This window comes from Schistocerca nitens, chromosome 2 (genome assembly GCF_023898315.1).
Source record: "Schistocerca nitens isolate TAMUIC-IGC-003100 chromosome 2, iqSchNite1.1, whole genome shotgun sequence".
Lineage (NCBI taxonomy): Eukaryota > Metazoa > Arthropoda > Insecta > Orthoptera > Acrididae > Schistocerca > Schistocerca nitens.
This window is the reverse complement of record NC_064615.1, coordinates 499,505,062-499,531,277: the sequence shown is the minus strand read 5'-3', so window position 1 is coordinate 499,531,277 and position 26,216 is coordinate 499,505,062. Positions and strand designations below refer to the sequence as shown.

Sequence of the window (26,216 nt, the reverse complement as noted above, 5' to 3'; positions counted from 1 at the left end):
TATGGTACACCTAGTACTCAGTTGACTGAACATCGTCAGCACAGTACAAAGGACCCAAATGCCTCCTACATACCTGTGTCAATAAATCCTCCTCTATTTCTTCACTGTACTTTTCATTCTTTTTTTATTGTTTCATTCAATTATTTGCTTCTTGCTTTCGCTTTTTAATTTTTATTCTCCTACCAGCCCTTTTCACTTCTTCCCTCCAACCTAATTCTGAATTGCACTGTTCATTTCTCTTCCTTTTAATCTATCTTCACTTCTCACTCTGTCCTTGAGAGATGATTAACACTGGTAAAGTTAACACCATAAAGAGAAACAGGTGTTAAACAAGGAGAATAGTCTATGACTACTGGACGGATGCGCAGCAAATAATAACTGTACCTTCATAATTTCAGTTCAGTTCAGGTATATTTTAATTTCCGCAAGTTTCACATAAGCACACAAACTCTTGCAAGTCTACTACATCGTTAACCATTAGATACTATTAAATATAATTACAATGTGGTTGGTTTAATAACAACCGGAAATTCAAAGACAGGTCTTGCTTCTAGCAAGTCTAACACCAAAATTAAGTAAGAGTCTCTAGACAAAATATGTTTCAGTTGCCTGTAATAATTACAATTATTCGAACACCAAGGAATAACACGTAATTACTCCTTGTACTTTCCATACAGGTTCTCTGGAGTGAGCAGCAAACACTTATCAGCATTGCTTATCTGACACAGTTTCTGTCCTCCCATGACCAATGTCCATCCTGCACACTCAGACATGTGTTGCGCAGTAAATGGTCTCTCTCTCACACTTACCTTTAAAATATCGTGTGTTCAAGGTGGCAGAAGATCAAGTGGTTCCAGAATTTACGTGTAAACTCTCGAATCACTACACACTTCCTGCAAAACTACATACTTCCTGCAAATGTGGCAACTTGTGCCCAGCCAAATTACATTATGGGCATCTCGCTGGTTGCAAGTATACCTCTATAGTTACCGTGAAACTAAGACATCGGAATGCTCATGTGAGTTAACAAACACAGTCACGATGCGTTGCTGTGGTCGTAAACAAAAGGAACAAAACAGCCCAAAACAAAATAACAAGAGCCACTCCCACATCGTACTGCAGACCTGCAGCTGCTGCTTAAGTTGTACTGTTGGACCGCTGTTCATGTCAGACACAATGGTGACAGACAGTAACACTTCTGACACCAGATGTAATTGCCTGGCAACTGGTCAGTGCACTAGGTGACAATATTGGGTCAGCGAGGTCAAGATCAGGCTGGACCACCACCCCCTCGGGCATGTGTGAGCCGTAGTTTGGCAGGAGATTTGTTTTCATTTTTGTGCTATTTGTCTTTAATACCTTTGTTTCCAGTTGCTCCTTTCAAAACTCCCTCAGCAAGAAATCTTTTTAACTGTTGTTGGGGGAAAATTTTAATTCAGTTTATCTCAAATAGATAAGAAATGATATTAAATTTTTTTCCATAATTACCACATTAGGCCCAGCCACATTTCATTAGTTGAGTGACTTTGATTTTCTATTCCATATTCACTGTTTTAATATCTGCTGTTATGGTGTTCATACAGTGATTGAAAAGATGAACGTATTATAATCTTCCCCAACTCTTCTTTGTATCATCCTCCATTTCAGTGTTAATAAGACCTCTTACCATTTGTGTAGCTGATTTTGATCTATTTAGTAACTTCGTGTCCATCTGGACAGTCAGGTTTATTTTTTTTATGTTTTGCCTAAATTGCATAAAGCACAAGTGATTTCCTTCCTCTTCCTTCTGTAATCTGTGCTTGTGTTCCACCTCTGTTGACTGTGGTTTCAATGGGATGTTAGACTTTAATCTTACTTTAGCTAATGGGAACTTACATGTCTATTTCCTGTCTGTCACAGCCTTGCTTGGCACAAACATGTTTGTTTGCCAATTTTTTTTCTTTGTTTGATACAGGTTTTTCCTCATTTGGTGATTGCTTTTTCTTGTTTGCCCTCCATTTTCTTTATTCAGTGATCTTCTTCTATCATTTACTTGTCTTATTTGCCTTGTTCAGTTATCTTTATAGTGTATCTTATGACCATCATTTCCTGCAATGACCATCATTTCTTGCATTGTTTACTAACAGTTATTATTTGCTGCACATCCGTCCAGTAGTAAGAGACTATTCTCCTTGTTTAACATCTGTTTCTCTTTACGGTGTTAACTTTACCAGCGTTAATCATCTCTCAAGGACAGAGTGAGAAGTGGAGATAGATTAAAAGCAAGAGAAATGAACAGTGCAATTCAGAATTAGGTTGGAGGGAAGAAGTGAAAAGGGCTGGTAGGAGAATAAAAATTAAAAAGCGAAAGCAAGAAGCAAATAATTGAATGAAACAATAAAAAAAGAATGAAAAGTACAGTGAAGAAATAGGAGGAGGATTCATTGACACAGGTATGTAGGAGACATTTGGGTCCTTTGTGCTGTACTGACGATGTTCAGTCAACTGAGTAATAGGTGTCCCATAGGCAGACAATTCTTGTATTCCCATTTGTGCACTTGGCAAGTTTGGTGGTGGTCATTCCTATATAAAACACTGTGCAGTGTACACAAGTTAGCAAGTTTGAAGGGGGAGAGTGAGTCTTTTTTTAGTTCCTCTAACCAGCATTATTTCTTCGGAGCAGAAGTTGTGGTGATCGACACAGCCGTGTATCCAGAGAAGAGGATCGGCTAAACGTTTCAAGTAAGTCAACTGTTGTAAGAGAAGTGTGAAGTTCGCAATCCAGTTTTGCACCGCTTCTCTTGTCGTCGAAACCATTAGAAGTGGTTAGCTACAAGGTGCAAAAGTGTACTAAATATTATTGGTCTCTTGTACAACACATGACCTAGTGTACTTTGTATCCAAATTGTATGTGTTATTGTGTAATTTTGCTATTGTATTGTTGAATAGAGGTGACAAAAATTCCGGAAACATGAACAGTGACTACACAGGAGGCAACTGAGGCCCTGCAGAAGCCTATAACTGAATTGCTGAAAAGTAACAATGTGTTGCGCAGGCAAGTAGGTAATCAGAAAACCATGGATGGACATAAGCATGCTGCTAAAGCACTACTTCCTGTACCCGCTCCTTTCACAGATTCAGGTATGGCTAATCTTGTGATTGCTTTTGCTGGTAAATCAACAGACGATTTGTCAGTATTTGTAAGTGATTTAAAGACTGCCGCGAAGCTAGGGAAATGGTCAGATGAAATATGTTTAAATACTGCCAAGCTACATTTGGTTGGGGAAGCCAAGTCATACATCGTGTACCTTGAAGGGTTGACTTCATAGTCTCACAAAAACCAGTGGAGAGATTTCAGGTAGAATCCATTAAGTCAATGCTAATACCTATGAATTAACACAGAATGTGGAGTTAGAAAAGTCATTTTGTAAAAAGCTGAAAACAGAGTGTTGGATGTGTTTGTAAGAGGACTTCCAGTGGGTATGTCCACGAGAATGGGGATGGAAAACCCAAAAGATTTGGTTTCTGCTGATATGGTAGCTACAAAACTTGACAAAGTGGATATTGTGACATGGTACATTTTTGCATACAAACCGAAATGTTATAGATGTAGGAACATGGGCCACATTAAGAAACAGTGTTGGGAACTCCAGTGTTATTGATGTGAGGTAGTAGGCCACTGCATGCATGGGTGTCACAGTAAAAAGCAGAAGGGACAGCTTTCATTAAACACCAGTGGAAATTCCTCAACTGTCGGATAGCACTCTCAGTAATACAGAGTACTGAAGAAGCCTTGCAATGATGGAGTGCTGCTTGGTGTGCACAGTTAATGGAATGGAACATAGATTTTTAGCAGACACAGTGACTCATGTGTCAGTAGCCAGTCTACACCTTACAGGCAGGAGGAGGCTGGGGACTCCACAATACACCAATAAGCCAAAACATTACGAACACCTGTTTAATAGCATGTTGTTCCACTTTTTAAACACAGTACAACAGGGATTCTGTTTGGTATGGATTCTAAAAGTCCCTGATAGGATTCCAGAAGCAGGTGGCACCAGATGTCCACACACTGGACAAGCAATTCCTGCAAATAACAGGGTGGTTGTTTATGGGAATTCCTGCAAATAACAGGGTGGTTGTTTACGGGCATGCAGCTGGTGCCCTAGTACTACAACATCCCTAGTATGATTCTGACCTTATAACATGGACATTTATCCTGCTGGAAAATGTCATCACTGAAGGGGGAGACTTCATGCATGAAGTGATGCAGTTGGTCCACAAAATATTCACGTAGCTCACTACTGTAATGATGCCTTCGATTACCATCAAAGATCCCATGAAAGCCCAACTCAAATGTACCGCACAGAATAATTCTGCCCTCACCAGCCTGCATCTATGGCATGGTGTATGTTTTGTGCAGCCATTCACCTGAATGATGGCTTATAAGGTCCCAACCATCAACCTAGTGTAAAAAAGAAATGAGAGTCATTCGACAGGTGACATGTTTCTATCATTCCACAGTGAAAACTCGGTGATGCTGTGCCCACTATTATCATAACTAATGATGATGATGTTGCGTCAACACAGGAACACGTAATGGTCGTGTGAAAGCTCCATGTTCAACAACGGCCTTTGAACAGTGTGCTCTGAAAGACTTGAGCCTGCACCATCACTGTACTCTGTTGTCAGATCTGCCACAGACCACTGTCTGTCCTGGATTATGCAATGGGGGATCCTCTGACCTTTACGCAGAGAGTCTCGTTTCCAGCCACAGTGCTGCAACCATGTTCCCTTTGTCAAAACCGCTTATATCAGTAGATTTCAACATTTGTGGCCCACATCTTCACTATAATGAGTGCCCCCTCGCCTCTCTTCCGCTTACACTCTATCCTTAGTGAGTCAAGTGCCCACAACACCACCAGGAGGTATTCACCCTCGTGGTGGCAGTGGTCATAATGTTCTGACTCATCAGTGTATAAGTTATGTGGAGCAGGTGGGAATGATGCGTCATGATTGAGTTTGACAGCGCTTAATTTCAGTAATGGAGAAGAAACTTTCAGGGGTATGTGGAGTTATTGCCACAAGTTGGTGAGGGACACTGCATAATTATGGGGCTTGCCTTCCTGAATGCACATCATGCATAAATTGACCTTATGCAGTACACTATCGAACACAGCAGAACATTGTTTCAGCTGGGAACAACCACTGCTAGTGTTACATCACTGCAAGGTTAATCTGTCATGAAGGGGGCACCAAATAAACTACTGAAACATGCAGTAAAGATCAGTTCTCATAATAAAGGCACAGGAAAGTTACTCTGGATTAGTGTGGGTATCGGCCACCCAGTGGAAATGTGTATTGTGGAGCTGTTGAGAGTGCAATGATGAGTGGGATGTGTTGCACTGCTTTGAGAGTAGAAGTGCAGTACCCATGAGGGAAGCAGATGGAGACTATGTGTTTCCAATGAGTATAGATAATTTTGGCGTGGAAAAGGTGACTCGCATATTAATTGCCTGTTTGGAAGACCTGAATGAGGATGATCTCGGCAGATTGGAAGGTGGCCATGGCCACAAGCAAACAGTCTATATATCTGCTCTGCATGACAAAGTGAAGTATTTAGTTGGAAAAGATAGGTCTGCCATGGAAGCTGAGTGCTAACAGCATTAAAGCCAAAACAGTGTATGGGTTACCTTGACAATATCATCGTATTTTTGAAGGATGTAGAAGAGCAAGTGCAATGGCTGGAGGAAGTTTTCAAGAGGTTACACACAGCACTATTCCGCTCAGTAGCAGTAAACATGAATTTGCAGTAACTCATGTGAATTACTTACGTCATGTGTATGTCAGGACTGATCCGCATTTGATTTCTGAAATCCACGATTTTGTGAAAACACAGACAACAAAACACCTTCAATTGTTTCTCGGGCTCTGTAATTATTATTGGAAATCCATTAGGGGATCTGCTGAAATTGCTGAATAGTTTGTTGTGAAAAGAAGTGACATTTCAGTGGTCAACTGACTGTGAAATAGTGTTTCAAAATTTAAAACAGGAATTAACACCAAGTCCAGTATTTGTATTTCCAGATTTTAGTACGGTATTTAATTTATTGTGTGACACAAATTATCTAGCATCTGGATGTATTATTAATTAAGATGTGGATGGTAAAGAACACATGGTGGCATTCGCATCAAGGCAGCTGAATAAATCACAACAGAACTATTCTACCACACAGAAAAAGAATTTCGCTGTTATTTACCGAGTGACATATTTCCATTGTTACTTGTATGGCAGAAAGTCTAAAGTTTCAACAGTTCATACTCCATTAAAATGATGACTGGGGCTAAAAGATGCATAGATTTGGCTGAAGTGGTAGGCTCTGAAGCTGAGTGAATTTGATTCTGAGGTGGTACGTAAACCCAAGAGAAAGCAGGGTAATCTCGATATTTTAAGTAAAAGCATCATAATGTTTCAAGTGATGGGTAGGAGCATGGCTGAGAGGCAAACGGCTCAGGCAGTTGATGCTGAGCACCGAAGCAAGTGCATGACCATGATTTAACAGGTCATGGCACAACAAGAACAACTGACCAATATGCAGCTGAGAAGTTTTGGTCGAGGACAATGAGGACGACATGGAACAATATGTCAGGAATTGAATACTTCATGCACTCCTTTACAGAGGTTACCAGAAGTGCCGAACAGTTCTAAATCCTGGGGATGGACTTTCAGGACCCGTTTAGTCATATACCCGCAGGTTTTGAATAACTTATTTTGTAGCAAATCAGCATTTGTGATTCACAGTTATTGCAAAGATTAGAACACTCCAAATTTCACTATATATAAATGAAAATAAATGTGCAAATCAAAGTTACCCTGTACTGTACATAATCTAATTTTGTAGTAAACTGACATAAGTGATTTAGTTCCTGTAGGAGATATTGTAACTACGATATTTTCTTACATCTAGTTTTCCCATTAAGAGGAGTATATATTACCTACATTTATCATAAATTAACTCTATTTTTCATGTTTACTAACGACTATAATTAACCTCAAAAAGTGATTCTTCAACTTCTCCCGGGGTATTTCAAGCTCGAACAGTCCACGGGTGTACTGCCGGTCCATAGTGTCCAACAGGCACAATATCTTGGCTATCAGACATGTCGCCATCATCAGGTACGCGGACGAACTGAGCTCCTGAGATGGACTGGCAGTACACCCGTGGACTGTTTGAGCAACCTCAAAAAGTTTTATGTACAAGTAATTTTTACCACAGGTTTTTCTGTTGCTTTAATGCAAATCTTGTTTTGTGTATTTACTTCAATTTTTACAGGGTATTAGTATTTTTTTAACTAAACAGATTAAATGACATCAGAAGGCTTAGTTTTTAAAGTTATTTGTTCACTGTCGTGTAATAACTGCACCAGGCAAAAATGCAGCCCCACAGCGAATGCTGTTCTTGAATAAAGTATCAGTTGGTTGACATTTGTTAGCAACTGGAAAACTCCCTGACTACTGTCAAATGATTGGCACCTGCTGCAAATTGATGTGTTGGAAGAGATCCTGAGAGTAATGGTCCTTTAGTACTGGCACAAAAGTACCTCAACGTAGTATCCTCTCCTGTGGACCTAGTCTCCTCTGCAAAAGGTATGGAGCTGTAATTAATTGTCCAAATGACTGCAAGTGGCATTTCAATGGCAGATCTAGGTGTCGTGTACAGGGTGGATGGGCACCAGGGAGGACTCAGCGTGTTATATCAATCCCCCTAATCAACAAGTCACAGGTGTTGTCTTCCACTTAAACTTAAACTGAGCCAGTGGGACTCACTTCATTTGTTTTGAGAAACCTGTTTTGTTGGGTGTCAAGAGGAGGAAAATGAAAAGGGTACAGTTCTATTAACCATCACAGGTAAAACATATGGTGAATGATACTACCCCACAGGGAAATGGTGGCAAGGGTCTGGAAAGGGCACCAGGTGCACTCAGTGTGTATGCCTGGGCAGCTCATTCAATATGTGGAGGAGGCTATTCCGGCAGCCACTGAGGGAACAGGTTGCAACCAATTGCACACAGCAAACTGTTTTGAACAGATAGTTCAGGAGCCCACATACAATGGAAATGTCTTAGACCTTATAGCTAAAAACAGGCATTAGTACAGAGATGAGGATTAGTGACCATGATGTCATTATAACAACTATGGTAAGAAAAGTTAATCAATCACTCAAGAAGGCTAGGAAAGTGTTTCTGCTAGAAAGAGCAGATAAGCAATTGTTAGTATCTCATTTGGAGAATGAATTGCAATCACTTCCTCCCAGTATGATGGACATAGAGGTGTTATGGGGAAAGTTTAAACAGATTGTAAATCGTGCTCTGAACAAGTATGTGCGTAGTAATTAGATTAAGGACAAGAAAAGACCCATCTTAGTTTAACAACAAAAATAGGAAAATGCTAACGAAGCAAAGGCTGTTGCATATTCAGTTCAAAACAGAACAGACAAATGATGACAGGCAAAGGTTAGTAGATATTCGGTGTATCTGTGAAAAAAATCTATGCACAAAGCATACAACACCACTGTCATACCTTAGCAAAGCGTAAGGCCAAGAACACAAGAAAATTCTGGAACTAAGCAAAATCACTAATCAGGTCTAGGACTTCCATCCAGTCACTCACTGACCAATTTGATGTGGCAGTTGAAGATAGAAAAACAAAAGATGAAGTTTTAAATTTCACACTTAAAAAATCGTTCATGCAGGAGAACCACAAAACATACAGTCATTAGACCATCGTACAAGTCCCATATGGATGATAGTAATAAGCATCCCTAGAATAAAGAAACAAATGAAAGATCTGAAAACAAATAAATTGTCAGGTCTGGATAGAATCCCAATTCAGTTTTACAAAGAGTGCTCTATGGCAGTGGTCCCTTACTTAGCTTGCATTTATTGCGAATCTCTCGCCCAGTGCAAAGTCCCAAGTGACTGGAAAGAAAGTGCTGGTGACTCTTCTTATGTAGAAGTGTAAAAGAATGGACCACAAAATTACAGACCAATATCCTTAACATCAGTCTGGTTAAGAATTCAAGAACATCTGATACAGAATACAACTAACTTCCTAGAGATCAAAAAGCTTATGTCCACAAATCAGTATGGTTTTGGAAAGCATCACTCATGTGAAACTCAGTTTGCCCTTTTCCCACATGATATACGGTGGACTCTGGATGGAGGGCAACAGGCAAATTCCACATTCCTAGATTTCTGAGTTGTCCTTGATGGTGAATGTTCATCAGAGAGAAGGGTATCATAAGGAGTGCTCCACTGAAGTATGATAGTATCATTGTTATTTTTTGTATACATGGGTGATCTGGTGAACAGGGTGGGCAACAATATGCTGTTGTTTGCTTGTCAAGCTATGGTGTATGGGAAGGTGTCGAAGATGGGTGGCTGTAGGATGAAACAAGATGACTTTGACAAAATTGCTAATTGGTGTGATGAATGGCACTGTTGGCTCCAAATAAGAAAATTAAGTTAAAGAAGACGAGCAGAAAAAACAAACCCATAATGTTTCAGGTGCAGTGTCCTGCTTAATACAGTCACAGTGTTTAAATATGTGAGTGTAACACTGAATGGCGATATGAAATGGAACGAACGTGTAAGGATTATAGTAGGGTTTATTGGATGAATTTTAGGTAGTGTGGTTCATGTGCAAAGGAGACCACATAGAGGACACTTGCATGACCTGTACTTTATCATTGCTCGAGTGTTTGGGATCCACACCAGATCGGATTAAAGAAAGACAAAAACGCAATTTAGAAGCAGGCTGCTACATTTATTACCGGTTAGTTTGAACAACACGCAAGCATTACAGAGATGCTTCAAGAGCTCAAATGGGAATTCCTGGAGGGAAGGTGATGTTTTTTCCAAGGAACACCATTGAGAAAGTTTAGAGAACCAGCATTTGAAGATGATCACATAACTACTCTACTGCCACCAACAAATGTTTGGCATAAGGACCACAAAGGTAAGATAAAAGAAATTAGGGTTTTTATGGAGGCATGTAGACAACCATTTTTCCCTCACTCTATCTGCAAGTGGAACAGGAAAGGAAACGAATAGTAGTGGTACAGGATACCCCTGTTATGCACCATATGATGGCTTGTATGAAGCCTGTTGTCTTGGCTCTGAGGTCATACTTGGACCACTGCAGTGACTGGCAAAGAAGGTTGGGAAGATCAGCCTTGCGCACTGAGTTTCAGTGAAGCTTACGATTTGCAGCATTATCCCCATAACTGATTGTGGCCCCTTGATTCCGAGTTGAGTGGAAGGACTGAATCACACACTTCGGAGGTTCTGTCACAAGCTGGGCTGCAACTTCCTGGAGTAACGCCATAGTGTTGAGAACTGTAGGATCTTCCTAAATGGGCCACAAGTGCACTACACATCAGAGGCTGCTATCCAGGTAGCTGCTATGTGTGGGGTGCACACAACTTTTTTTAGTAGACTCTCCATCCAATCCAGATAAAAATAGCTCTAGGAAACCTGGAAGTATCATTTTAAGATTGAAAGAAATGCTTGCCACAGGTGAAGTATTAAAATCATAGTGGTTAACAGCCAAAGCATTCACAACACACTGTCACAGTTCGACGTGTTCCTGAAAAGCAGTGAAGCTCTCATTATACTAGGTACAGAAAGCTGAGTGAAACCGGAAATTGGTATCAATGAAATTTTTGGAGAAAATTTAAGTGTATATCAAAAGGAAAGGCTACTGGAAAAGGAGGTGACATATTTGTCGCAGTTGACAAGAAACTCAAATCCACTGAGGTAGAAATTGAAGCTGCATGTGAGATCGTTTGGGCAAGACTCAGTATCAGGAACGGACATTGTGCATGGCTCCTTCTATCGATCACCAGACTTATTTCCTGACGTAATGAGAACTTTAGAGAAAAACTGAGTTCACTTGTACACAAGTTCCTCACTCATACTGTAATCGTTGGCTGAAATTTAATCATCCAAAAATCAATTCAGAAAATTACAGTTTGGTAGTGGTGGGCATGATAAGCCATCTTGTGTAACAGTAATAAATGCGTTCTCTGAGGACTACCTACAACAGATAGTTTGAAACCCCACTCACAATGGAAATATATTGGATCTAATGGTAACAAACAGACCTGAACTCTTTGATGATGTGTGCATCAAATCTGGTATCAGTACCCATGACACGATTGTCACAACAATCATTAGCAACGTATGAAGGACAACTTAAAAATAAAGACATATATGTTCAGTAAACTAGATAAAAAAGGTAGTGTCATATCTCAATGAGAAACTTCAAACTTTCAGCATATGGCAGGAGTTGACCAGACTCAGTATCAGGAGTGGACATAAAATTGTACTGGCTCCTTCTATCGGCCACTAGACTTATTTCCTGATGTAATGAAAACTTTAGAAAAAAATTGAGTTCACTTGTACACAAGTTCCCCACTCATACTGTAATTGGTGGTGGAAATTTAATCACCCAAAAATCAATTCAGAAAATTATAGTTATATAATAGAGGGAAACATTCCACGTGGGAAAAATTATAGTTAGATAGATATGCACTCAGTAGAACAGTTCGTAATGGAAGATATCCTCCATTGTATACAGTCACTGTAAAGAAATTCTAATAAAACAGAGATTACTGCATAATAAGTGTAAAACAAAGCATAGGACTATAGATGGAGAGATGTTGAATGAATCATGTTTAGTTGTCAGGAGAGCAATGCGTGATGCCTCTAATGACTACCACAGCAGAATATTGTCAAATGATCTTTCATAAACCCAAAGAAATTCTGGTCATATGTAAAGGCTTTTAGTAGCACCAATGTATGTCCTGTCCCTAGTGAACGAGGCAGGTACTGAAATTGAGAGAAGCAAAGCAAAAGCTGAAACACTGAACTCCCATGAGAATTGCTCCAATTTCATCCTCATACCACTGAAAAGGTGAATGAAATAAGTATTAGTGTCAAAGGCATCGAGAAACAACTGAAATCATTAAAATTGAAGAAAGCTCCAGGACCCATTGGAATTCCTACCAGATTCTATACTGACTTTGTGGCCAAGTTAGTCCCTCTTCTGACTACAATATATCACAGATCCATTGAACAAAAAAACATCCCAGAAAGCACAGGTCACACCCATCAACAAGATGGGTAGCAGAAGTGATCCACAAAACTACCGTCCAATATCCTTGACACTTATTTCCAAAAAGCATTTGTCTCCTTACCACAACTATGCTTATTGTCAAAAGCTTGACCGACTATGGATTTTTCGGTATGGAGGATGCAGCATGTTACCTGGGATGGAAAGTCATCATAAAATGTAGAAGTAGCTTCGGGTGTGACCCAGGGAAGTGTGTTGGGACACTTGTTGTTCTTGCAGTACACTAATGATCTTGTGGACAATATTAATAGTAACCTTAGACTTTCTGCAGATGATGCAGATACCTATAATGAAGTACTGTCCAAAAGAAGTTGCATAAATATTCAGTGAGATTTTGATAAGGTTTCAAAGTGGTGCAAAGATTGTCAACTTGTTTTAAATACCGAGAAATGTAAAGTTATGCACTTCACCCAACGAAAAAACATAGTATCCTGTAAGTATAATATCAATGAGTCCAAGTTGGAATTTGCCACGTCATACAAATACTTGGGTGTAACACGTTGTAAGGATATGAAATGGAATGATCACATAGGCTCAGTTGTGTGTAAAGCAGGTGATAGATTTCAGTTTGTTGGTAGAATACTGTGGAACTGATCATCAGTCTACAAATGAGGCTGCTTACAAATCAATTGTGTGACCCATTCTAGAATATTGTCCACGTGTGTGGGAATTGCATCAAACTGGACTAACAGAGGTTATTGCGTGTAAACGGAGAAGGGTAGCACAAATGGTTACAGGTTTGTTTGACCTGTGGGAGAGTGTCACAGAGATGCTGAAGAAACTGAACTGGCAGACACACGATGAGATAGATGAAAACTATACTGAGAAAGTCTACTAACAAAGTTTCAAGAATCGACTTTAAATGATGACACTAGAAATATACTATAACCCCTTACTTATCACGCACATAGGGATCATGATGATAAGATTAGATTAATTGCAGCACACATACAGGCATTCAAACAATCACTATTCCCACACTCCATACATTAATTGAATGGGGAGAAACCCTAATAATTGGTACAATGCGACATAATCTCTGCCATGATGTTCACAGTGGCTTGAGGAGTGTAGATGTAGATGTACATGTAATTGTTACATACTGACTATAGTAGATCATTTTTCGCATCTTCTAACAATGGTTGTCATTGTCCAACTAGAATGGTTCAAACTGGGCAAAAAGCATGTGAGGCAGACTGTTCTTGGGAAAAACAGAAGCAGCTGAGCATAAAAGAAAAGGGCTGTCGCTGCAGCTGCATTTCCAGAACATACACATACACTGGATCTATTTGGCTTTTTCCTCGGAAGTGACAATGGCAAACTGTTATGAACAGAGAAGGCCAAACCAAGAGAGTAGGATGAAATTGCAGGACAACAGGATACTAATTAAAGTTACGACATATTGTCTCTCAGCTACAGTCATTGGTACAATTATTACCAAATCGACACAACCACTTTTGTACTAGCCAACGAAGCCATTGGATGTTTTGACAACTCAGAATTTAACATTCCTCAATGATACTTTGAAACTGGATCTCCTATGGTCAATAGACAAATTAGTCAGATCACAAAAGGGTTGAATCTCAGTAGAGCAGTCACTTCAGCCTGTGCAGCTGCATCATAAAAGGTGGATATGCTCCTATTTAAAAGACTCTTATTGAAAAGTGGGGGTACCAGCTGCCTCATTCCACCTTCCTCAGCACTTTTAAAAATTTTCCCCAAAACTCGGTCTCTTTTTAACACGCAACTCACCTCTCACCACCATAAGCTCCCAAACTGTAACTCACTCACACCCATTAGTACATTGCTGTATGTCACTCATACCTATCCACTCCCAATTTCCCCATTCTCACTCACTCACTCACTCACTCCAACTAATTGTCAATCTCTCTTTGTATCTCTCTAACTGTTACTTTCTCCTGTCCACAGCCACAGTCTCCTTCATTCTGTCCTCCTACCACCACTACCACCACCACCACCACCCTCGTAATCTCTCTTACTGCTACTGTCTCATTCCTTCCTTCCCACCACTGCTACCTCCCTCTTAATCTCTCTTACTGCTACTGTCTGATTCATTCCTTCCCACCACTGCTATCTCTTCTCATTGTCCGTATCTCTCTCCTCCTTGTTGTCACTGTCATAGACTTTGTCTCTCCGTATCACTGGCTCACACCCATTTCCACTTTCTCCTTCTCTTTATTCCTCTCCCACTGACATTGTCTCCTTCACTCTTTTTCTAGCATTGTTCTGTCACTGTCAACTATGTTCCACCGCCACTGTGCCCCTCGCTTTTTCTCACATTGCCACTGACTTCTTTGGTCTTTGTATACAACCACTGTCTACTATTTTCCACTATTTACTGCTGTCTCCTCCTCTCTCAGCATAAAAATCCACACACATGTTTGTATGAAAAAATTTTTAGGAATTTTTTAAAGAGACTGATGAAGCTAGAATGAGGCAGCTGATACCCCGTTTTACAGTCAAAGTCTTTTAACCAGGAACATATTGGCTTTTTTTGTGCTCCAATATGTGCATTTTTCCACAGATTCTCTTCTTTCCCCAGCAGATCATGTCTCTCATATTGGGGGGGGGACTGAAGGGTGATGGAATGTTTGTACATGAATACTTTAGGTTTGCTTGATTGTCATACAGTAACTGAAACTAACTGAAATGAACTGAAAAATTACTGTTCATGCAAAGACTCAATCATTCCGATTTTAGTCTGCCAGTTTGTCCTAAACCATTCTAGGTAAGTACTGGGATGTTGTTTGCCATACTAATGATTAAGCTCTGTAAAGGACAAGGAGATGAAGAGCACAGTTTAGTGTCCATTGATGATACGGTCATCAGAGGTGGGACACTGACTATATTGAGCAAGGATATGGAAGAAAACCAGTGACATCCTGTACAAAGAAACCACTCTGGAATTCTCCTTACATGGTTAAGGGAACACAAAAACATAAATCTGGATGTCCCAATCCTCCTACATAAGAGTCCAGTGCATTAAGCACTGCACCACTCATTAAGTTAAAAATTTGTAAATGGAGAATATTCTCACATGTAAGTTTTCTTTTTAATTCATTATGTCCAGCTTAGAAATGTGTGTGAACTTGTGTAGCACTTCTTTTCTTCCCAATATCTCTTCATTTGTTTACAGTGTTCCTCCCCCCACCCCATCCTCACCCCCTCCTCCTCCTGTAGCCTGTCAAGAGGGCTTCTGATTATTATAATTAAATTTGTGACTGCCAATTCCATGTCTGAGAAGCGAAGCAGCAGAAGTTCAGTTTCAATAAGTACACTTGTAACATTCACACACTGCTTCATTTGTGGAAAGAACGCAACAGTCTGCTCCACCCATGGGCAATTTCAAAAGACACATGACTGTTTAAGTACTATCTGTCATTTAGTAATAGTAACCTACTCTTCAATTTGTAATTTATGAAATTAGTTAATTACATGTTCCACATATCATTTGAACATTATTTTACTGAACGTACAAAATACCAGTTTTAAAATAAAAATTCATCTATGGAATAGAAGGAGCTGTCCATAAGAAATGGTTTTTAATTAGATTTAAAACTTGCTTTGCTACCTCAGATGTTTATAGTATTGGGCAAATGATCAAAAATTTTTGTTGCTGCATACTGAATTCCTTTCTGTGCCACTCCCTGACAGCTTTAATAATGGGTAACAAAACTCATTTTGGCCTCTAGTGTTGTAGGTATGGATATCACTGTTCTTCTCAAACTGCACTGGATTATTTATGATTAATTTCATTGGATAATGTACCGTATGTATTGCGATGGTGCTGTTAAGATGCCTAATTGCTTGATGAGGTCCCCAAGTGACTTTCTTACTGCTTGCTTTTGTGCAATCAATACTTTCTATCTATTTGACGTATTACCTCAGAAAATTATTCCACAAGAAATTGCTGTGTGCAAGTACCAAAATATGTCAGGAGATTGATTCATTTCATTTCCAGGTTTAGCAATTATATGAAGTGTAAAAGTAGACCTATGGTCTAAGGGTAGAGTCTTTGATTATTAATCAAAATGTCCTCGATCCCGGGTTAGAACCCAGCCACCACTTAAATTTTGAATAAAAATGATCAGCAACGGCAGCCGAAGACTTCTGACATAAGAAGTCACTCTCATTTAGCCAATGGCCTTGTCAAAGAGGGAAGAGGAGCTGGCAAGAGGTTAAGGGCATTCTCTTCCCCTTGGTGTAGTAAACTGCCCCAACGGCACAAGAATCAGCGATGATCAACTGCACGAGGATGCAGAAGGTGATGGAAACGATTGCATTAAAGACACACAACGCATATCCACAGAAAATGTGGCCTGTAACTGAAAAAGTGTCGTGGTGATCTCTCCATTGGCAAGAGATTCCAAATTAGAGATCTCCAGGAGGGAACTGCAAAGGGGGAGGTGACCATGATAAAAAGATAGAATAACCAATGAAAGGATAACATTCTGTGAGTCAGGGTGTGGAATGTGAAAAGTCTGAACATGGTAGGGAAGCCAGAAAATCTGAAATGGGAAGTGCTGAGGCTTAATCTCGATACAGTGGGGGGTCAGTGAAGTGAAATGGAAAAAAAAGACGGGGATTTATGGATAGATGAGTGTAGGGTAATATCATCAGCAGTAGAAAATGGCCTAATGGAAGCAGGACTCGTTATGGATAGGGAGGTAGGCCAGAGACTGAGTTACTGTGAACAGTTCAGTGATCGACAGCAAACCAACACAGACAATGACAGTTTAGGTGTACATGCCAACATCACAAGTAGAAAATGAAGAGACTGAGAGAGTATTTGAGAATATTGAATGGGTAATTTAGTGCTTAAAAGGAGACAAAAACCTAATAGTCCTGGTATTGGAATGTGGTTGTACAGGAAGACGTAGAACAAATGGTTGCGAGAGAATGTGGGCTTGATACTAGGAATGAGAGAGGCATCCTGCATTAAATTTCAGTCAGTAATAGTGAATACCCTGTTCAAGAATCACAAGGGAAGGAGGTACACTCGGAAAAGGCCAGGAGATAAAGGAAGTTTTCAGTTAGATTACATCATGGTCAGGCAGAGATTCCGAAATCAGATACGGGATTGTAAAGCATACCCAAGAGCAAACATAGAGACTCTGATAACAATTTACTAGTGGTGAAGAATAGGCTGGAGTTTAAAGAGACTAGTCAGGAAGAATCAGTGCAGAAAGAAGTGGGGTATGGAAGTGCTAAGGAAAGAAGAGATACACTTGAAGTTCTCTGAGCCTCTCGATATTGCGATAAAGATTAGCTCAATAGGCAGTTCAGTTAAAGAGGAATAGGAAACTCTGAAAAGAGCACTCACAGAAGTTGGAATGAAAAATATAGGTACAAAGAAGGTAACTCTGAAGAAACCATGGGTAATAGAAGTAATACTTCAGTTGATCGACAAAAAAGGGAAGTACAAAAATGTTTGGGGAAATTCAGGAGTACGGAAATACAAGTCACTCTTGAAAGAAATAAACAAGAAGTGCAGGGAGGCTAATGTGAAATGTTCACTTGAAAAATGTGGAGAAATCAAAAAAGAAATGATTGTCAGAAGGACTCACTCATCAATGTGAAACTGAAGTCAACCTTCAGTGAAATTAAAAGCAAAACATGGCAATATTAAGAGTGCAAAGGGAATTCTACTGTTAAATGCACAGGAGAGAATGCATAGGTGGAAAGAGCACATTGAAAAGACTCTATGATGGGGAAAATACACCTAATGATTTGATGGAAGAAGAAACCAAGTAGATATAGAAAAATAAGGCAGAAAGGATAGATAACATTCCACCAGAATTTCAGATGTCACTGGGGGAAGTGACAACAAAATGACTATTCACGTTGTCATGTAGAATGAATGAATCTAGCAATATACCATTTGCATTCCAGAAAAACATGATCCACACAATTCCACAGATTACAAGAGCTGACAAGTGTGAGAAGTTTTGTACAATCAGCTTAACAGCTCATGCATCCAAGTTGCTGACAAGAATAATATGTAGAAGAATGGAAAGGAAAATTGAGGATGTGTTAGATGATGATCATTTTGGCTTTAGGAAAGGTAAAGCACCAAGAGGCAGTTCTGACACTGTGGTTGATAATGGAAGCAAGACTAAAGAAAAATTAAGACATCTTCACAGGATTTGCCGACCTGGGAAAAGCATTCAACAATGTCAAATGCTGCACGATGTGCGAAATCCTGAGAAAAGTAAGGGAAGTTATAGGGAAAGACGTGTAATATACAATATGTACAAGAGTCAAGAGGCAAAAATAAGGCTGGAAGACCAAGTATGAAGTGCTTGAATTAGAAAGGGTGTAAGACAGGGACGTAGTCTTTTGCCCCTACTCTTCCATCTATACTGCGAAGAAGCAATGGCGGAAATAAAAGAAAGACTCATGAGTGAAACTAAATTTCATTGTGAACGGATATCAATGATAAGACGAATTACAGGATCTGCTGAATGGAATGAACAGTCATGAGTACAGAATAGGCATTGAGAGTAAATAGAAGACAGACAAAAGTAATGAGAAGTGCGGAAATGGGAACAGTGGAAACTTACACTTGAGGATTGGTGATCATGAAGTAGGTGAAGTTAAGGAATTCTCCTACATAAGCAGCAAAATAACCCACTGATGAATGGAGCAAAGAGGATATAAAAAGCAGGGTAGCACTTGCAAAAAGGTCATTCCTGGCCAAGATAAGTCTACTAGTATCAAACATAGGCATTAATTTGAGGAAGAAATTTCTGAGAATGTATATTTGGAGCACAACATTGTTCGATAGCAACTTTGGGAAAAACGGAAAAGGAGGGAATTGAAGCATTCGAGATGCAGTGCTGCAGAGGAATGCTGAAAATTAGGTGGACTGGTCAGGTAAGGAATGAGGAGCTTCTCCAGAGAATCGGTGAGAAAAGGAATATATGGAAAACACTGACAAAATGAAGGGATACCAAAGTAGGGCATCTGTGAAGACATCATGGAATAACTTCCATTGTACTAGAGAGGTAGCTGAATTAATTGTTTGAGCAACTTGTAAGCTTCAAATATAACTTGAAAATAGTACATAAGATTTTATTGGAATTTGATGCCGGCATTCTAGATTGAACTCTCTATCAACGTACTTTGCCATTTTCTGATATCTTCAAAAGTCTACTTTTAGTGCATTTCTTTGTTTCGATTTTGTGGGCGAAGAAAATTGTTGGAACTTAATATTCTTCAGTTACCCTACATATGCTGATAGAAAATATACAGAAAACAACTTATTCAACATTATTTTGTTACAGGTCCAATAGAAGGGCTTCAGGATTTTCTGCTGATGAACAATATTCCCAATACAAGGGGTTCTTGCACCTTGTGCTGCAGTTACAGGGAGCATCCAATGTGGACACAAAAATGATTTCTTGAAACAAATGTGTTAGGAATAAAACTGTAACATCATATTTAGCATTGCTTTTTATTTCCTTGGGGGAGGGGATGGGGAATTGATCACGAATATCATCTATTTTTCATGCATTCCAAGAGGGCTATCTTCTTAATTATTCTTTGGAAAACATCACTGATACTCTCTTTTGTTGCTTCATCTCTTATGGGATTTATTATAAAACTAGTATCCAGAGAAAAATTTTCACTCTGCAGCGAAGTGTGCACTGATATGAAACTTCCTGGCAGATTAAAACTTTGTGCTGCAGGGTAATGTGGGATGGGAAGTCCTTGGTGGAATAAAAATAACTGAAGGAGCAAAGTTAACAACTCACCGTATAGTTAATGCACTGAGTGTTCAATACGCACATAAATAAGACTGAAAATGTTACTAAGCTTTAGGACGATAACCTATTGTAGAGCTAATTAGTACAGATCCAATAAACCCTCGATACTCAAAGAATTGAATTTCCATGTGTAAAACAGCTTCAAATGTCTGATTACCTAACAAAGGAGTTAATGTTTTAAATATTTTACTGTAAGCATGTGAGCGAAAGCGTTAGGAAAGGTCTGAAATTATATTTAAAGTTGGTTGGAAGCCTCAAGAAATACACACAGTTTCTAACTGTAATACTTGTCTTATTGTGTTAAGCCTGCACATAGAATTATACTTTTAAATGCATAGATTGTGATGGCATTTGAAATTTTTAAATTCAGTCAATAATTAAGGGGAACACTGAAAATCAATTTTTTGTTGTGTCTGGAAGCCACTAGATAGGTACTCTGCAACTTGGCATCAGGTACCAGGATAGGAGTTTAGTAATATACATACACAAACACCTGAACACCTAGATTTTTTGAGCTGGCTACATTGCACTAGCACTGTGGCTCTGTTACAGTCCTTCACTCCAGTTGCTTGCAATGCTGATACAAAGGGGTGGTGGTGGTGGTGTTGGCATTGGTACCTATAGGGATTCAACAATGATGTCGTCACTGGCCTTAATGAACTCATTAGCGACAATACCTACAGGGATTTAACAGTGATGTCATCAGTGGCCTTAATGAACACCTTAGAGACAAAATAAATATTTTTAATTATACACCAAAAGGTAAAAAAATGAAACCTAATTCTCAGCCATCCTTTTCTCAATCACACTCACACTTTCACACACAAGACTGAAAGACATACGCTTCATGACATTTTATGGTTAAAACACACTACAGTACAGAACAGTTAAAATAATGTAACTGAGAACCCAGCCTGGTTGATCAACGGGAAACCATGTAGGTGTACTGACTGCACACTTTTACTTGGCCCCTGAGTGCAGAATGCTGGGAGAGGAAGCTCGAAATCAGCTCATAGCACATCAGCTGCTGAGACAAGCCCCACCACCTCCTGACACAGTAGTTAACACATAGCTTATAAAAGTAACAAATGTGTAATATGTTGATGTGTCATAGAATTGACAAAAAATTTGATGGCAAGTCGCCAGAAGGGCCAGGTTCAGCCTCTCCATTCATTTTTCTAAATAAATATTAACAATCATTATGCACAACACTGCAAATGGTCCAACACTATATCCACAATGGCTAATTACTATTGCAAAACACATTACTGTTATGTAGATAAAGTTGGCAATGTGCATAATCATTCCAGAGCAACACCAAGCTCAAATGGTTCAAATGGCTCTAAGCACTATGGGACTTAACATCTGAGGTCATCAGTCCTCTAGACTTAGAACTACTTATACCTAACTAACCTAAGGACATCACACACACCCACGCCCGAGGCAGGATTCGAACCTGTGACTGTAGCAGCAGCGTGGTTCCAGACTGAAGCACCTAGAACCACTCGGCCACAGCGGCCGGCCAACATCAAGTACACTAACTTCTAATGATCACAGAGCAGCCATGATAAAGTGTGCAACAAGTATGTGTCTGTGTATGCAAAGGATGTCCCATTAAAAACACAACTTTCGAGTGTTTGTAAGTTATTAAACTTACTGACGAAATTAAGTAATTTTTCTAAAATACGGGAAAGGCAACCATTCACCCACAGTGGGCTGATGTGTGGCGCATAGATACACTTAACAGAAAACTGTATCCACACTAGACTTTGAGTTCTTATTCTTCTCCTAGCAAAAATATACACATTCAAACACACAACAGACATCCACAGCATTCTATATGGGTGTGGCAAGTAATCAACTATCTACTCACATGAATGGCTACCGTCAAACTGTGGTGAATCACAGACTTGACAATCCAGTTGCTGAACACGCTGTGCGCTACAACACAAATGCCTTCAACAGCTGCTTCACTACACAGGCCATTTGGATACTCTCTCCCAGCACAAGTTTCTCCTAACTAAGCAGGTGGGAAGTGTCTCTCTAGCATATCCTGTGCTTTTACAATCCCCCTGGCCTAACCTCTGCTAACCAGTTTCCCATTGCCTCACCTTACCAATTCCTTTCTCTACTCTGTCCATTCCATTCCTTCATGGTACAGATCATCAACTGCCTTCCTCTCCTTTTCCCCTTCCCTTCTTCACCCTCTCCTTCTCTCAGTATCTTTTAGTTTTATAGACTTCTTTCATGTTGTAGTGCAACAATGCCTTGTACTATCCTGGTACAACCTGCCTGCCTCATGCTTCCCCCCTCCTCCCCGCCTCCCCCCGCCAATCTCCATGTCCCTACCACCTGGCCAGGCAACTGGTATCAAAAATCAATCTCACCTTGGGAATGGGTGCTTGTGTGTGTGAATGTGTCTATTTTTGTGAGAAATAGAGCACTAACTCGAAAGCTAGTGTGAATATTGTTTTCTGTTATGAGTACTATGTGCCACACATCAGTCCACTGTAGGTGAGAGTTTGCACCTCCCTTATTTAATGTAATGTTCCATGCAGGAATTTCCATTGTTGTTATATAATTAAGTGATTTACTTATTATTGCAGTGTATGCACCTGTGATTATGAACAAAATATGGTATAACTCAAATGTCACCTATAACATTGCAGGCACACACTCATTATTTCAATGAAATTTTGCATAGTTATTTGGCATATACGAAAACATACACTGAATCTTGGCTTCACGGTCTGGAGATGATTGTGGCCTGTAGGCGTACAAATAAGATTTCAAATACGCCCAACAACAAGAAATCATATGGTGTTCAGTCACAAGAACTGATTGGCCCATTCACATCTCCATTGCAAGAAATCACCCACCCAATGATCCACTTTCATAACAAATCCATTGCTGTAACTGATGTGTGACAGGTTATAGCATGTTGTTGAAACAAAACCTCTTCAACATAGCTCAACATATTGCAGTAGAATTTGCCCTCCACTGTTAATGCATTTCCAGCACCATCTTTGAAGAAATGCTGCGCAGTTATGCACTTGACCCAAACACCACAACAAAGAGTCACACATTGTGGATGTAACGGGTTATACATAATTACTTGAGGGCTTTGTGTGTCTCAAATACCACAATTTTGCTTGTTCATGAAATCATTCAACACAAAGTGCACCTTATCAGAGGATATTATTTTCTTAATGAAACTGTTGTGTCCATCCTTTGTTTTTCAAGTGCACAATGGGCAAATGCTTGATGCTTTTCATGATTGTTTGGCTTCACTTCTTGTGTCATATCGATTTTATAGGCCCAAAGGTGCAGATATTCTTTCAGAATTCACTGAATGCTGGTTCAGGGGACATTCAATTATTGTGGATGTCGGCAAATAGATTTCACTGGACTTACAGCAACAGTATCACCCACATTGGTGACTTTTCCACAAAACACCTAACACGAGGACACCCAAGGGTTTAATGTCAACAAGCAAACCAGTTTTTTCAAATTTAGCAATGTCTCCTCACAGTTCACTTATTCAGTGCATTATGTTGACCCAACATCCCATGGAGGTTGCGAACAGTTTCTGCAGAACATTCAACACATTAGTAATATGTTTCCACTATGAGAGCATGCTGTTACATCGCGAAGCACACTGTTAACTAATCACAAAGAAAACAAATGAAAATCATGCAATGTTCAGTTCTGCCAACATACTAGAATGGATGATTGGCATTTCAAAAGTTTCATTCTTTAAGGACTTACTTTTTTACAGCATCTTCAATTTTTTCTTTCTCAGTTTTTATCTCAGGTTCTTCCTCAGCAATGTATGTAGAAAATAAACCACTAACATCACGATATGCACACAGAGTTATGATGTATGGTTTCTGTAATAAATAAATAAAGGAAATAAGTATACAGGAACTGACACTACCACAACAATAATGGGACCATTTACAAATATTAGTATTGCTCCACCACCCTTTCGTTTCTATCTGCAGGTTAACAACAAAACCATTTTGTAGTATTGTATTCAAACTGGGTTCTAGACTACTAATCAAATATTTTTATGATCTGCAACCCCCAATTATGCTGCAAATCAACACAAACAGGGACTTCAAACATCCTTTATGTTATTTTTACAAAATAATAATAATAATAATAATAGACAAAACCCAGGTTTAAGCATTTACTTACTTAACTGTTTATTCTGTTATTTTTACAAACATATTTGTCATATAATTCTCTAATGCAATGGTCATACAATGAAGCGTAAAGTATCAGATGACAAACAATTCTGACACAGTGAGACTTGTCGAAATATGTCCAGGCAGCTACACACCAAAAGAGCAACCTACTGTGACAGTTTTCAAGGCTGTATCCCTCCTACCGCATGCAAGCAATTAAGCATAGGATATAGAATGAATTCTCACAGGAAAAAATTCACATGCCTGCAGAGAAAATACAACATTTTTGCATCCAAGGGAGGTGGAGAAATGGATTCATTCAGAGCAGGGGTGACCAAGAATTCAGCTCACGATTCGTGCCTGGCACATGCGCTATAATGCTCAGCCTCACTGCAAACACCCCCCACCGCCACACCATGCTATCTGAGCAGAAGGAGGGGGAAGAGGGGAAACTTGCCACATTTAAATGGCAGTGCAGTTGCACTGCATAGAGTTTGGTTTTATGCATTGTGTTCCATTTATCTGATGACTGCCTGCCTAGGGTATAGCAGGCCGGGGCCCATGGGACCTCACTATGCCCTCCTTCCTTTTTTTTGTGGGTTTTAGCCTGAAGGTCATACAAATATATGCACCTTGTCGGCCAGTGTCATTCAAGCAGTGAAACAGGCATCATGATAATAACGGTGAATTTTGCAAATGCAACAATGGGAAGAGCAAATTATTCAATTCCACAACGAGGGTTTATTTATGATTTGTATCTGAGTACAGAGTCAACTTAGTACTGTTCAGAGGTTGTTTGAAGAGAAGTTTCCAGGTGTTCAAGTCCTGACTCATGATGCAGTTCACAAATTAGTGAATAAAATTCAGGAAACAGGAAGTTTTCAAGACAAGAAGAGTAAACAATGACGTATAGTGCTCAGAGAAGCTCGACTCAATGACATTGCATACCGCCTGGAAAATCCCCCTAAAAAGTCTCTCAGATGTCTTTTGCAGAAAGCATTAATATCATGCACCACTTCACAAAGAGGTACTAAGCTGCTTGGGCTAAGGCCCTATAAAGTATCAGTAGTACAAGAACTTCAATCTGATGATCCTGCGCACATGGTTAAGTTTTGCAAATGGGTTTTCAAACAAGAGCATGATGGTGTAATAGATCCTTGCGTCATTCTGTTTTCAGACAAGGTTTGGTTCCATTTACACAGATATTAATACCCAAAACTGTTGACACTGGACCACAGATAGATCTGTTGTGCTTCATGAGGAACCCCTTCATGATAAGAAAATAGGGGTGTGGTGTGCAGTTAGTGGTGACAGAATAATATGCCTTCTCTTTTTTTTTTGACTCAGTTACAAGTGAAAGATATGTGTAGAACATTTTGCAACCATTTTTAATGAACTGAGTGAAAGAGAATGAAGCTTTGAATTTTTTCAACAGGATTCAAAACAAGAGCTCATATGGCCAATGTTTCTTTGCACGCAATTCACGATGTGTTCGATGGAGAGTGATTAGTAACAGTATCTGGCCCACTAGAAGTCCTGATTTAACTCCAAGTGATTTTCATTTGTGGGGTGCACTGAAGGACAAAGTGCACACAAAAAATCCTCACACGATGGAGGAACTCAAGGATAATATCTGTGGATCAATTAATTCAATATTTCAGAGAGAATTATGTAATGAGATTAATAATTTCTTGATTAGATGTCAGAAATGCATGGAAAACAGTGGCAGGTAGTTCCAGCACCTCCTTGTGTGACGTGGGTGAGTACAAAATTTATTTGCTTATATTTTATGAGTAGTCATTTAATACTGAAGCAGTATACAGACGATATGGCACCTAATCGCTGGGCAACAGAGTGCTCGCTGCTCTGCATCTCCTGCACCAGACAGGTAGTCATCAGATGAATGGAACACCTGTACTTCACATTTCTCAACAGATTACAAATAAAATGTTTTTCCGGAATTATTTAATTATTTTTGGTGCACTAAAGACATAATATAATTTTTATCTCATGCAAACTGTCAGCCTATGGACAGACAGACAAAGACAATTTCACAAATTT

General features: G+C 39.5%; 1 protein-coding gene across 3 annotated transcripts in view; it reads right to left on the bottom strand.

The window, feature by feature from the left end:
* The window catches only part of LOC126236473 (cleavage and polyadenylation specificity factor subunit 1), a 328,004-nt gene that overhangs the window by 131,244 nt on the left and 170,544 nt on the right, over positions 1-26,216 (bottom strand). For all 3 annotated transcript variants that reach the window (XM_049945805.1, XM_049945806.1, XM_049945807.1), the window contains one exon: positions 23,734-23,855. In XM_049945805.1, coding sequence (XP_049801762.1) covers positions 23,734-23,855 — 122 coding nt within the window. The remainder of the gene's footprint in view (positions 1-23,733; positions 23,856-26,216) is intronic.